The sequence below is a fragment of the Poromitra crassiceps genome (genome assembly GCF_964638095.1).
Source record: "Poromitra crassiceps genome assembly, chromosome: 13".
Taxonomy (NCBI): Eukaryota; Metazoa; Chordata; class Actinopteri; order Beryciformes; family Melamphaidae; genus Poromitra; species Poromitra crassiceps.
Window position 1 is genome coordinate 6,627,495 of NC_139644.1, and position 13,680 is coordinate 6,641,174.

Here is a 13,680-nt window from a genome sequence, read left to right on the forward strand (position 1 = left end):
GCAGGAATGAATCTTTTCCTTTTTTTGTATAAATGTGTGCTAAATAGAGCAAGAGGCATCTACACGCAACAAACGTCGCTGCAGTGTGCACGTAGCGTAAGTGTGCATCCACAATTCAATTAGAAATATTCCCAGACAAATTTATATAGGTATATATATATATATATGATTCTTCAGAACAGCATTTCCTGATCTTCCCACACTCCTAGAGCACATTAATCTGGAAACTTTGAAGGCCATGGTGTGATTCAATTCACATCAGTCTCAGACAGTCTCTACACCTGGCATCAATGTGTCCTGGCTGATTGGATTGTAATCGGATCGTGCTTAACTATACAATATTGGATTGTGAGGACGCTCATGTCGAGACTAGGAGTTATGGCCCGTTCCTTTATGCAGAAAACTGGAGCTGGGAAGTTCACTGTTCACTGGTCAGATCCAGTCGCTAGCCAGGCTAGCCACTGTTTGCAATAACAGTTGATAACAAGGCATTTCGCGGCATTTTGCACATACAAACACTGCAGCAACATGTCCACACAGATAGAAGTTAGTCAGTGCTGTGTGTACAGCTGATTTAATGAGACACAAACAAGACAGAAGTGCTAATAAACAGCATTTATTTACTACGATTATAGCTACTGTTGTTGCGCGGAGCAGCCATCTTGGATTTTTTAGGTCGGGGCTACTGAGGCTCCTACGAGTTTGGAATGGGAAATACCAGCTCTAGTGACGTCACGTCCCAGCTCATGACCTTTGAACCGTAAGATTACCAGTTCCCAGTTATAAAGGAATGCACGATTAACCGCATGTCAGTTTTAAAAGTACAAAAGTAAGTTTTACGGGAGGACACACACACACACACACACACACACACACACACACACACACACAGTTTTCATTAGAGCCTGTCGGAGCTAATTAAAGGTTCATTCTGCGTATTTAGGCTGTGTGGCGATAAAGCTTCAAGGATTATGCCACAGGCACAGAGTTACAAGAGAGACACAGAGAGAGACACAGAGAGAGAGACACAGGCACAGAGTTACAAGAGAGACACACAGAGAGAGAGAGACACAGAGTTACAAGAGAGACACAGAGAGAGAGAGACACAGAGTTACAAGAGAGACACACAGAGAGAGAGAGAGAGAGAGTGGGAGGGGGAGAGAGATGTGTAATTATGAGGAGACATGCTAAGAATAGCTATGTAGCAATTGGCAAGAGGAAAGGGCTACAGAGGGAGGAGTGTGGAACACACACACAGTACAGTAGTGATAAAAGAAGAGAACACACAGAGAGCAGGAGGTGAGGGAGAGATGGAATCAGAGAGAGGAGGAACGGAGAAGGCAAGGAGGCAGATGAGGAGATAAGGAGGAGAGGTAGAAGGAGAGATATGGAGAGAGAAGAACAGAGAGAGTGTTTGGGAAGGAACTAAGGAAGTGAGTGTTTGTGGAGGTGATAAAAGCAGGGGAGGTCAGGGAGAGGGAGATTGCACTGATACCTCAGAGAAAAGACATGTGCATGGGAAAACCTAGTGACTGCAGGGAGGGGGAAGAGTGGCCGTTAACACTATACGCCGAAGCAACGCCAAAGCCCACGCAGTTTGACAAGCGTCCTTGTTAACAGGCGAGTCCGTTACACACCGGCCGCACACCATGGCCACGCCGAATCGATAAGATTCAGCTTCTGTTCCAGCGTGCTGCCGCTCCCGAGCTGCCAGGCAGGAAGTCGATGCAATTTGTGAGGGGTGGGAGGGGCCGGCGCTGCAGCTCCGAGCCCAGCGCAGAGGAAGAGACACTGCTCCTGGTGTGACCGGTCATGCATTTCATACACTTTATATTATAATGCACCCACTTCATTAGCACCTCCTGTTCTTTAGAAATACTTGTTTATGAATGTTTGAACTTTAATCAATCTGTGGTCATTTAGCAGTAACCTAGTTTTCATTACATTTGAGACATTTTTTAATATGAATAGAACTCATAGATTAAAGAAATTCCCAAGTCACCAATATTACAAGCCATCAGTTGTAAGGAGTTTTTGGGTCAACGGAAGAACACCCAGACAGCAGATTCAACAAGACAGTATATCCATGTAAAACAGAAAGACAAATAACACATTTTTAACCTTATTTTATTAAATTTTTATTTGCATGATAAAAGTGAAGAGGTGGCATTTTCCAAGTAAGGTAATAAACCTTTGGTGATGAAATATCGGGAAGAAAAATAACATTTACAAAAAGTGAGGAGACTTTGTGAAAGTGAAGATGCACACCCAGTGCCAACCATTGTTATCTAGTCTCACATAGATGACTTGTCAACATATTTAGCAGGACCCAAACTCTCCGATCCACTTCTCATACTTCTCCAGGTCAGCAGCAGATACTGACTTGAAGACTTTCTTCAGCGCGGACTCAAAGTCCTGCATGGTCGTGGGCATGTGCATCTCGTCCTGGGGAATGTTGCGGATTTCTTCTGGCGTCAGTCCCTCGATTCTTCTCCTCATGGCCATCAGCGAGGCATCCCTGCAGTGCAGAGGAAGGCTTTAGATACACAGGGAAATGAACATGCTAAATTGGGTATCGATATATAATGGCGGTGATCACAGACTCATGTCAGGGAGTGGACCTTGATCAGAGCTACCTTGGCACCAATAAAGCTTTTCTGAGACAAATTGTGGCCACAGTGAAGATGGTCAGATGTGGTGAACAGAGTGGAGAGGCTACAGTGAAGATGGTCAGATGTGGTGAACAGAGTGGAGAGGCTACAGTGAAGATGGTCAGATATGGTGAACAGAGTGGAGAGGCTACAGTGAAGATGGTCAGATATCGTGAACAGAGTGGAGATGTGTTAACCTGCAGACGTTGGTGATGTCAGCTCCTGAGTATCCCTCCATCTGATCTGCTATCTGGTCCATGTCCACATCGCCCGCCAGCTCCAGCTGCTTCAGGTTGATCCTCAGGAGCTCCACTCGCCCCTTGGCTGAACACGCACACACACACGTTTGCACAGCAATTTTACAATTTTACAATCACTTACAGCTGCAAAACAGGTGAACAAACTCTCCTCTCACATGGTTCGGTGAGCCACCAACAGTTGATTACATTCTTCATTGGGCCTACACTGCAAATCATTAGATGATTGCGTACTTGAAGGGAGGGGGATGTAGATCCTCTTCTCCAGGCGTCTCCTCAGAGCCTCGTCGATGTCCCATGGGAAGTTGGTTGCAGCCAGGACCATCACCATCTTTGAGGGGTCGTCGCTTTCTGACACTCCGCCGACACCTACGCACCAGAGACAAACAGCCATCAGATACTTCTTTGAAGACCAACTATATACACAAGGCTAATCAAATTATTTAATGTGCATTTATACAAGGCTAATCTAATAACTGAACTGTATTCAGGGCTAATCTAATTATAACTGTTTAAACTGTATTCAAGGCTAATCTAATTATTTAAAATGCATTTATACAAGGCTAATCTAATTATAACTGTTTAAACTGTATTCAGGGCTAATCTAATTATATAACTGTTTAAACTGTATTCAAGGCTGATCTAATTATTTAAAATGCATTTATACAAGGCTAATCTAATAACCGTTTAAACTGTATTCAGGGCTAATCTAATTATAACCGTTTAAACTGTATTCAAGGCTTTAATATGCATTTATACAAGGCTAATCTAATTATAACTTTTAAACTGTATTCAGGGCTAATCTAATTATAACTCTTTAAACTGTATTCAAGGCTATCTAATTATTTAATATGCATTTATAGAAGGCTAATCTAATTATAACAGGTTTAAACTGTATTCAAACCTAATCTAATGATTTTAAATGCATTTAAACCGCATACAAGGCTAATCTAATTATAAGTGCATACAAGAACATTGAATGATCTTGATACCATCCATCTGCACCAGCAGCTCTGCCTTGACTCTGCGGCTGGCCTCGTGTTCCCCTGAAGTTCCTCTGCGGCTGCACATGGAGTCAACCTCGTCGATGAAGATGGTCGTGGGCGCGTAAAAGCGAGCCTGCACAAAGACCAACCGTGACGGGGTACAGACTGAGAAAGCTCAAATACTGCAGTTTGAGTCAGGCCTTATATTTCTGCTTTGGAACATATAGCTAATATCCATAAGTAATTTAGATGAATGCTGAGTCTAATACTGAATCTTAATTTGTCAATGGGGTGATACGTTTCAAAACAAGTTGTCTCAAGAGTTGGAGACAACTTGGCCATATCGCACATCCGTTGCAGAAATAAATAAATAAAATAATTCCAGGCTTTGCATAACTTGCATAAGAACCCTGTTGATAACAAGTATACGATCTGCGCTAAGCCTGCTGCAAACACCCAACAACACAATGCAGCACGATCATTTTCTAACAGACTACCAAGCAAATGTGATGTTTGATACCATTTCGAAGAGAAGACGGACCAGCTTCTCAGACTCTCCTCTGTACTTGGAGGTGAGAGTGGAGGAGGAGACGTTGAAGAAGGTGGTTCTGCATTCGGTGGCAACTGCTTTGGCCAAGAGCGTTTTTCCCGTGCCTGGAGGTCCAACCATTAGCACGCCCTAAAATGAGAATGGTGTCATTGCATCGGTGTTATCGATGCATTGCAAAAAATAAACAAAAATAGATTTGGATCAGTACCTTCCAAGGTCTTCGTATGCCTTTGAAAAACTCTGGCATCCACATTGGCAAGACAATAGCTTCTTTCAGGAGTCGTTTTGTGTCTTCTAAGTCTGCGATGTCATCCCTACGGAAACATGATGTCATAATGATGTCATCCCTACACAAACATGATGTCATCCCTACGGAAACATGTCATAATGATGTCATCCCTATGGAAACAGCTCAGGTTAAAAGGCCACTTGGCAGATTTCCAACCAGCTTTGCAAATGCAATGAAGCCTGAAACAACACCCACCATTTAACATTGAGATTTCGAGATATAATATCCCTCTCCAGAGCCTCCACAAGGTCTTTGTCATATCCTGTCCCATCAAACTTCTTCGCCTCTCTCTCCTGAACATCTGCTTTGTTCTGGAAGGCAAACAAATAGCATTATTCCTCCTTCAGGGTCTGAATCAGGCCAGCTCACAGAAATGCTTGGCCCCTGAAAAGGGCTAGTGAATGGGCCCTCGCCAAATCGGCTTTACTCATTTACTCAACAGACAGACAACTCCTTCAGCCATTCAGCGTCGCCAAATCCAGTCCTTCATCCAATCAGCATCGGATCCAGTCAAATCCAAATTGAGAGAATGGTGAAAACATCTTTTCCGCCCACAAACTCTGGTGGTGCATAATTTGTTCTTGTTCAATTGTTATTGAGCCCATTTCTGCAATAAGCACTTACGGTTTTGTAAACGACAAATGTTACTGCTCATTGCTTCGGGAGCCGCAATTACTGTTGCCAGCGGTGTCTCTGATTGGCTGGTTACATCGTCAACTACGAAGCAGGTCCCTGATTGGCCCTTTGAACGTTTTCAATTTCTGAAAATGACTGGGGGTGGGGCGGAGACCATATTGACCCGCAGCACCAAACCGATTGCGAGTTCATGTGATCACGTGATCATGGTGGTTTAGGCTATAAATAATTCACCTTATCCTTTGCTTTGCCAGGAGCCTCTCTTGCCTCCTTCCTGTCTTTGCTCTTTGCAGGTTTGCTCCGGTCACTGTTGGCCCCGCCCCCGCGGGGCACCTGTGCTGCTCTCACGCCCCCACTGAGCCGGCTAGGCCGCCTGTCGGGTTTCTTAGCTGCAGGGGAAGCTCTGAAGAGAGAAGAGTGAGAAGGAGCTGCGTTCAAGTCATACATTTACAACAAAACACTTATGTTGGGCCATTGATTTTCAGTTGCATTTAATGATTAAGCGTTGTGAATAGAGAGCCAAAGTCAACGTCACTTCCTGCCTTTCTCCGTGTACCAGCGTCTGAAAAAATGTGAAAGGTGGTGAATGGAGATAGACGCTCAATCGACGCAGTAAAACTCTAGTACCTCTTCACCACCGCTACAGGCCTCACATCACAGACAAACTTGCTTGGTTTCGAGGGGGCTGGTGTGCCCAGCTTAAAGCTCTCCAGAGTAGACATGATTTCCTGAACGTGCCTCTTCTCTTCACTCAGGTCTTGCCACACCTGTGAAAAACAGCAAAATGTCAGGAAAGAGAGCAGGGCCATATCTGATGCCCACTGCAAGTGCAAGGGCAAGGGCAGGCGCAAGCATGATGTTTGCTAGTTTCTAGTGCTCAAAATCTCCCTTTCCCCCTAATGACCACTGGGTGGCTGAAACACGTCCTTCGATGTATTGACTCATACCGCTTTCAGACAGACACGGTTCTGGTTCTAGTCAGGGATCCAGTCACCCTAAATTTGAGAGGACCTGACATGGCATGCTATACTTTTTGTTTGTGTTTTATCTATTCATTTGGACATTAAGGTCCACTGAATGAGAGGTCTGCTCTGCCGGAAACCTCGCGAAAAAAAGTTGTGGCCATTTTTGTATATGAAGCCTTTATTTTTTGACTGAAAAATGTGAAAGAGTTTTTTTTCCTCAAAGTCCTCAGTGGGTTGCGTAGGCTGTCAATAAATTCATCCCAGGTACACAGAACATGTGTGTTGACAACACCAAGTTAAGAAATACACTTACAAAACCTTTCCAAATGATTTATAGCCATTTTCTATTACAAAAAAGCACTCGTTTTTTGAATTTTCTCCATTATTTTCATCTTTACTTTGTTAGTAAGCAATTATATCCTGAAATATGACATCAGCCAATGTGTCATTCTTTTCAGCAGATATTATAGTCATTCCACACTAAAGATGATTAAAATCAACTCAAAATCAATGGATCTGTGGTGATTTTATTACCTTTATGCTCGAAATTCCTCGAGACATGTTTTTAGTTTTAACAAAACCCTGTACGCCAAAGACAATATTTGTAACACGAGAAATTCAAAACAACAAAATGATTTTAATCACAAAATGTACACTGGATGACAGGCCAACAAAACAAGTATTGTTATACAGCTTAATTTGGATAGATTGTGACCAGTATCTAGAAAACATTAAATTAAACATTAGCTGAACAAAATTATTGAACACAACACATTAAAAAAAGAAAGAAAAAAGACTGGCAACAAGGTCTATAATATAACAAAATTAACTTTGCAATGAACAAAATAACTAAATCACTGTCACTGTCTTCAAGTGTGAGAAATAACTCAATCACTGTCACTGTCTTCAAGTGTGAGTTCAATCCTTGAACATTTGTTGGGGTCCCCAGTGCAGAGACATGCGATGACACACTTGACATTGGCTCTCACACAAGAGCATCCTCGGGCACACATGCTTTTCTTGCAGTGACAGTATTTCCTGTGTTTGAATTCTGCAGGTTTTGCCTCCTTCAGCATCATGGTTGCCATCAGCTTACCACTGACAAGCTCTCTGCCGAAGTCAATGGCAACAGGGTAGGTTGGTTGAGACATGTGTGCTCGCTTGCATACAGCCAACTGATGCAGGGCTCGGCGAAGGTGTAACTGGAACGAAGGCATATTCGGTAGGTGGAAGGCAACACATGTCTCCTTTGATATTGCCAAAGAGATGGGCTCGCAGTGCATCCAAATTACCACTGAAGTCACTCCTCTCATACAGTGACACCATGTACCGCCTAGCCGCTGTCACAACATCTTCTTTAACATCCAGGCTTTCCCCAGGGTTACCGTATCTGCACAGGGGCAGAAGGTCTTCCAGGTGATCAATGGCAGTTTTGTAGGCGTGCTTTTTTCCTCTTCTGTAGAGCTAGCTGTAGAGATAGCTCACTGTGTCACAGCACAAGCTCAAGGTCCTGGGACTAAACACAGCAATGTGTGACTGGATCCTGGACTTTCTGACAGACCGCCGCCAGGTGGTTAGAGTGGGCAACCTCACCTCCTCCCCACTGACCATCAGCATAGGAGTGCCCCAGGGATGCGTCTCCAGCCCCTTCTGGTACGACCTCTACACCCACGACTGCGTGGCGACTCAAACATCGAACACCATCGTGAAGTTTGCAGACTACACAGCAGTCGTGGGGCTGATCTCCAGGAGCGACGAGATGGCCTACAGAAAGGAGGTGGAGGCCCTGGAACAATGGTGCCAGGACAACCACCTCTCTCTAAATGTCTCCAAGACCAAGGAGATCATTGTAGACTACAGGAGGGGGGGGGGGGCGCACACCCCCCAATCACCATCAATGGCACAGTGGTGGAAAAGGTGGACAGCTTCAAGTACCTGGGAGTCAACATCCACCAGGACCTGACATGGGCACACCGACACTGTTGTCAAAAAGGCCCAACAGCGACTACACGGACTCAGACGCCTGAAGAAATGTGGGCTAAGGCCAAAAAACCTCAGGGACTTCTACAGAGGCATCATTGAAAGCCTACTGACTGGCTGCTTCACCACCTGGTACGGGAACTGTACCACCATGGACCGCAGGGCACTAAGAAGAGTGAGGCGCGCGGCCCAGCACGTAACAGGATGTGAGCTACCAGAACTGCAGGAACTGTACAATCAGCGGTGCCTCAGGAGGTCCCTGAAGATCATCAAGGACACATACCACCCCCACAACAGCCTGTTCTCCCTGTTACCCTCAGGGAGGAGATACAGGGTCCCAAAAGCAGGAACAAATCACCTGAGGGACAGTTTCTTCCCGCAGGCCACGAGACTCCTTAACACACACAAATAAACAATCATGTAGCAGCTGCTACCATTACATATGATAATTATGCCTATGTTATTTGCACCTGTGCAAACAGAATGTTTATTTATGTTTTAAGGTGTCTACGCTAGAAAAGAAAAGGAAAAGTTTACTGGTATTGCTTGCATCTATACTGCACTATGTTGTAACGGAGCCTACAGCACAAGAATTTCACACGTGATACTTGTACTACGGAGTGACAATAAGAATCTTGAATCTTGACTCTTGAATCCAGTCACTATGTAGGTGCTGAGGAGCATGGAGGAAAGATCTGCAGCTTGAACATCATAGTTCACTGCCAGGGCGTCTGCGATTGCATCTTCTTTACCCACAGCTCCTGCAGGCCATCCATGTAATTTTCCATGATCCTGGTCGCACTGTTCTGTTAAAAGCAGATTGTCAGGTTGAGCTTCCAGAACTATCCTGTGAGAAGCATGAGGAGGCAGATACCAGGATGTTTGCCCACATTGCATACTCATTACAACATCTGCACCACAAACGGGCTGTAGTGGTGGCTACTGACACAGACGTGATCATGATGTGCATATACTACATTGCACACATGGATGGCCTGCAGGAGCTGTGGGTAAAGAAGATGGATATCTACCTGCTCATGCAATCGCAGACGCCCTGGCAGTGAACAATGATGTTCAAGCTGCAGATCTTTCCTCCATGCTCCTCAGCACCTACTGACTGGATGTGACACAGTGAGCTATCTCTACAGAAGAGGAAAAAAGCACGCCTACAAAACTGCCGTTGATCACCTGGAAGACCTTCTGCCCCTGTGCAGATACGGTAACCCTGGGGAAAGCCTGGATGTTAAAGAAGATGTTGTGACAGCGGCTAGGCGGTACATGGTGTCACTGTATGAGAGGAGTGACTTCAGTGGTAATTTGGATGCACTGCGAGCCCATCTCTTTGGCAATATCAAAGGAGACATGCGTTGCCTTCCACCTACCGAAGATGCCTTCGTTCCAGTTACCCCTTCGCCGAGCCCTGCATCAGTTGGCTGTATGCAAGCGAGCACACATGTCTCAACCAACCTACCCTGTTGCCACTGACTTCGGCAGAGAGCTTGTCAGTGGTAAGCTGATGGCAAGCATGATGCTGAAGGAGGCAAAACCTGCAGAATTCAAACACACCAAATACTGTCACTGCAAGAAAAGCATGTGTGCCCGAGGATGCTCTTGTGTGAGAGCCAATGTCAAGTGTGTCATCGCATGTCTCTGCACTGGGGACCCCAACAAATGTTCAAGGATTGAACTCACACTTGAAGACAGTGACAGTGATTGAGTTATTTCTCACACTTGAAGACAGTGACAGTGATTGAGTTATTTTGTTCATTGCAAAGTTAATTTTGTTATATTATAGACCTTGTTGCCAGTCTTTTTTTTTTCTTTTTTTAATGTGTTGTGTTCAATAATTTTGTTCAGCTAATGTTTAATTTAATGTTTTCTAGATACTGGTCACAATCTATCCAAAGCTGTATAACAATAATTGTTTTCTTGGCTTGTCATGCAGTGTACATTTTGTGATTAAAATCATTTTGTTGTTTTGAATTTCTTGTGTTACACGTATTGTCTTTGGGGTACAGGGTTTTGTTAAAACTAAAAACATGTCTCGAGGAATTTCGAGCATAAAGGTAATAAAATCACCACAGATCCATTGATTTTGGGTTGATTTTAATCATCTTTAGTGTGGAATGACTATAATATCTGCTGAAAAGAATGACACATTGGCTGATGTCATATTTCACGATATAATTGCTTACTAATAAAGTAAAGATGAAAATAATGGAGAAAATTCAAAAAACGAGTGCTTTTTTGTAATAGAAAATGGCTATAAATCATTTGGAAAGGTTTTGTAAGTGTATTTCTTAACTTGGTGTTGTCAACACACATGTTCTGTGTACCTGGGATGAATTTATTGACAGCTTACGCAACCCACTGAGGACTTTGAGGAAAAAAAAACTCTTTCACATTTTTCGGTAAAAAAATAAAGGCTTCATATCCAAAAATGGCCACAACTTTTTTTCGCGAGGTTTCCGACAGAGCAGACCTCTCATTCAGTGGACCTTGATGTCCAAATGAATAGATAAAACACAAAAAAAAAGTATAGCATGCCATGTCAGGTTCAACCCATTTTCTTGAGCTTTTGGGCCTGTGGATCCCTGACTATTCTGGCTCTGGCTCTGGCTCCGTTCTGGAGTCTCAGAACCTTGGTGCTTTCTGGTGAACCAGCCCGTGTTCACACCAGTTTAAGCGGAACCAAAGTGGGAGGACATTATTCGGTAGTCCTTCTTCATTTATTTTTATTTTTCTAAGTTTATTAATTATTTGGTCTGGCGTTCGAGTGAACCCAGCCTTGGCCCTCTCTTCTGCAAGTTCAGCATATGACTTGCTCTTTCTTGTACTGCTTTCTAGCTTTTCTTGAGATTCGGTAGATGCCCAAATCGCCACTAAACATTTGGTTTCCTCAGGAGACCACTGCAAATTATTTTTCTCTGTGTTGTCACTGCCTTCTTCTCCTTCCTACTCGTTTTCACAGCCTAGAATGAGACACGCCCACTGATGATGTCACGGTTCCCAAGGAAAACCAACTATTTTTTGGTTCCGCTGAGAACCAACTTTTCAGGTTCCGAACCAATAATTTTTTCGGTCTGAACGCGCCGGCCAGTTCAGATTAGGGTTCTGGAACCGGAACCGGCACGGAGCCCTGCCGGTGTGAAAGCCCTATGTGTGGTCAATAAAAGAAAGAAAGGGCGATTTTGAGTGCTAGAAATGAGCAAAGATAACGCTTGTCCTTTCGTAAGATAGGGCGTAATTTATATATGGTCCTATATTCCTTTCTGAAATCATTTGAAATGATTTATATTTAATACCGTAACAGGACACTAGTCAAGTCAAGTTTATTTGTATAGCACATTTCATACACAGAGGCAATTCAAAGTGCTTCACATAAAATAGTTGACAGGAAAATAAAATAAAAGAGAATAAAATGGACATTTAAAAGCATCACAACAAAAATAATATATATATATATATATATATATATATATATATATATATATATATATATATATATATATATATATATATATATATATTAGTATAAAAAGTGCATTAAGCGACGGGCGCAGCAGTTGCAAAAAGAGCTAAAAACTTATAGAGGACTCATTGGGTTTGCATAATAGAATAAATCAATGTATCTATATTGAGTCCCCCGACATGACTATATAAGAAACATGACTACACACACATAAAAATCAGGTCTGGGTGTCCTCTTTTCCTCTATACTGCAGTTTGGACGCCAAGCATACCCCCGCTTGTACCTTGCGTCAACTGTTGCCCGTCGACAAACTGCCTGTTTTTTTTCTCTAAACCTTGCTTAAAACGAGTACGGCTCAAGTAAGCTCCCCTTACGCGTGCGTCCCTCCTGACGCATCACATATACTCTTGTGAGTATATCCATATTACGGAACCATCCCCCAGACCAGCAGCTTTTAGCAGTATGTTTTAAAACCAATTGTATAATAGTGATTGAGAAACAGCTGTCAGCAGTTAAAAGCGATGGTAAAGATAAAAGTCTTTAGTCTATTTTTAAAAGTAAGTAAAGTTGGGGCAGATCTGAGGTCTTCAGGCAATTGTTCCAGCTAGCAGAAGCATAGTGGGTAAATGCAGCCTTCCCATGATTTGATTTGATCCTAGGGACAATTAATAAGCTGGACCCTACTGACCTGAGAGGTCTAGATCAGTGGTTCTCAAATGGGGGTCCGGGGACCCCCAGGGGTCCGTGGCACTTTGCAAGGGGGTCCGCGAAAAGTTTTCAGGAAAATAAAAATAACAACTTTTTGTTGTTGCAAAAGCTTCATAGTTCAATGAAAATATTTTATGCTTTAAATCTAAAATGGTTCATGGATTACATTCTAATCTAACAAACCTATCAATTAAAATGTCAAGCACGTTACTGTGGAAACAATTTAGCTTAGCCCAAAATCAGAATGAGGGGGTCCCCGGTATATTTTCTATCTTGTAAGGGGTCCTTGGCTGAAAAACATTTGAGAACCTCTGGTCTAGATGGTTCGTAACGTGGGAGCAATTCAGTGATGTATTTTGGGCCTAGGCCATTAAGTGATTTATAGACTAATAACAGTATTTTAAAATCTATTCTATGACACACTGGCAACCAGTGTAAGGACTTAAGAACTGGAGTGATATGATCAGCTTTCTTAGTCACTAGCGCTATGCATGGATTTATATTATATTTTATTATTATATTTACCTGCTGCCATCTCTGCTTCAAACTGCTGCCATGCACGCTGAACAAATACTTCGTGATTTGCTCCAGTAGACCTTGATAGAGAACGTTGGCCGAGCTGTAGTTTCCCAGCAAGGCGTATTCTCGGGCGAGCTTCACGTTCTCATTGATCTCCAGATCCATTCTAGTGGAGGAGACAGAGAGCAAGTCGGCACTCAAAAGTAAATCTGTAGCCGATTGAGAATGTAGCCAGTCATTGCCGGGGACCATAACACTTCAAATAGTAGCCCAGGCGTTTATTTACCACATGTGTAGCCCTGTGTAGCGTCTATTTGGGAATGACGTCTATTTTGGACTCCGCTTTTATTTGAATTTTTCCGGTAGTTTGCATTTTGCCAATGTTGACATGTTTTGTTTCTTTGCCTATATTGATGTAACACTGCCTTCGTAGCAAACAAGATTATATTAGTCCAATGTTGACCCACAAATATCAGATGAGAAAAAGTAGATGGTGAACAAGGGTCACCGTTGTCCGTTTGCTGCATCTCTACAGAGGAGGTAACCTGAACCCTTACCCTCAGGCTCTTCTAAATGTTGCCTTAACACTACAGTTGGAAGAGCCCTCTCATCGACCATAGGATTTTCGTTAGACAATCTGTGTTGGGCATTAAACTCACCTTATTTC

The 13,680-nt window shown here is 43.2% G+C and overlaps 1 protein-coding gene across 1 annotated transcript; it reads right to left on the minus strand.

Annotated features, from left to right (window-relative positions):
• Positions 1-2,319: 2,319 nt before the first annotated feature.
• LOC310787899 (katanin p60 ATPase-containing subunit A1-like) lies at positions 2,320-13,178 on the minus strand (the record flags this gene model as incomplete). Its single annotated transcript, XM_083649353.1, has 10 exons — positions 2,320-2,518; positions 2,849-2,975; positions 3,143-3,277; positions 3,901-4,027; positions 4,415-4,573; positions 4,653-4,758; positions 4,929-5,044; positions 5,604-5,772; positions 5,997-6,136; positions 13,020-13,178. 10 exons carry the CDS (start codon positions 13,176-13,178, stop codon positions 2,320-2,322), a joined length of 1,437 nt encoding a protein of 478 aa, XP_083505479.1.
• Between the last annotated feature and the right edge of the window lie 502 nt (positions 13,179-13,680).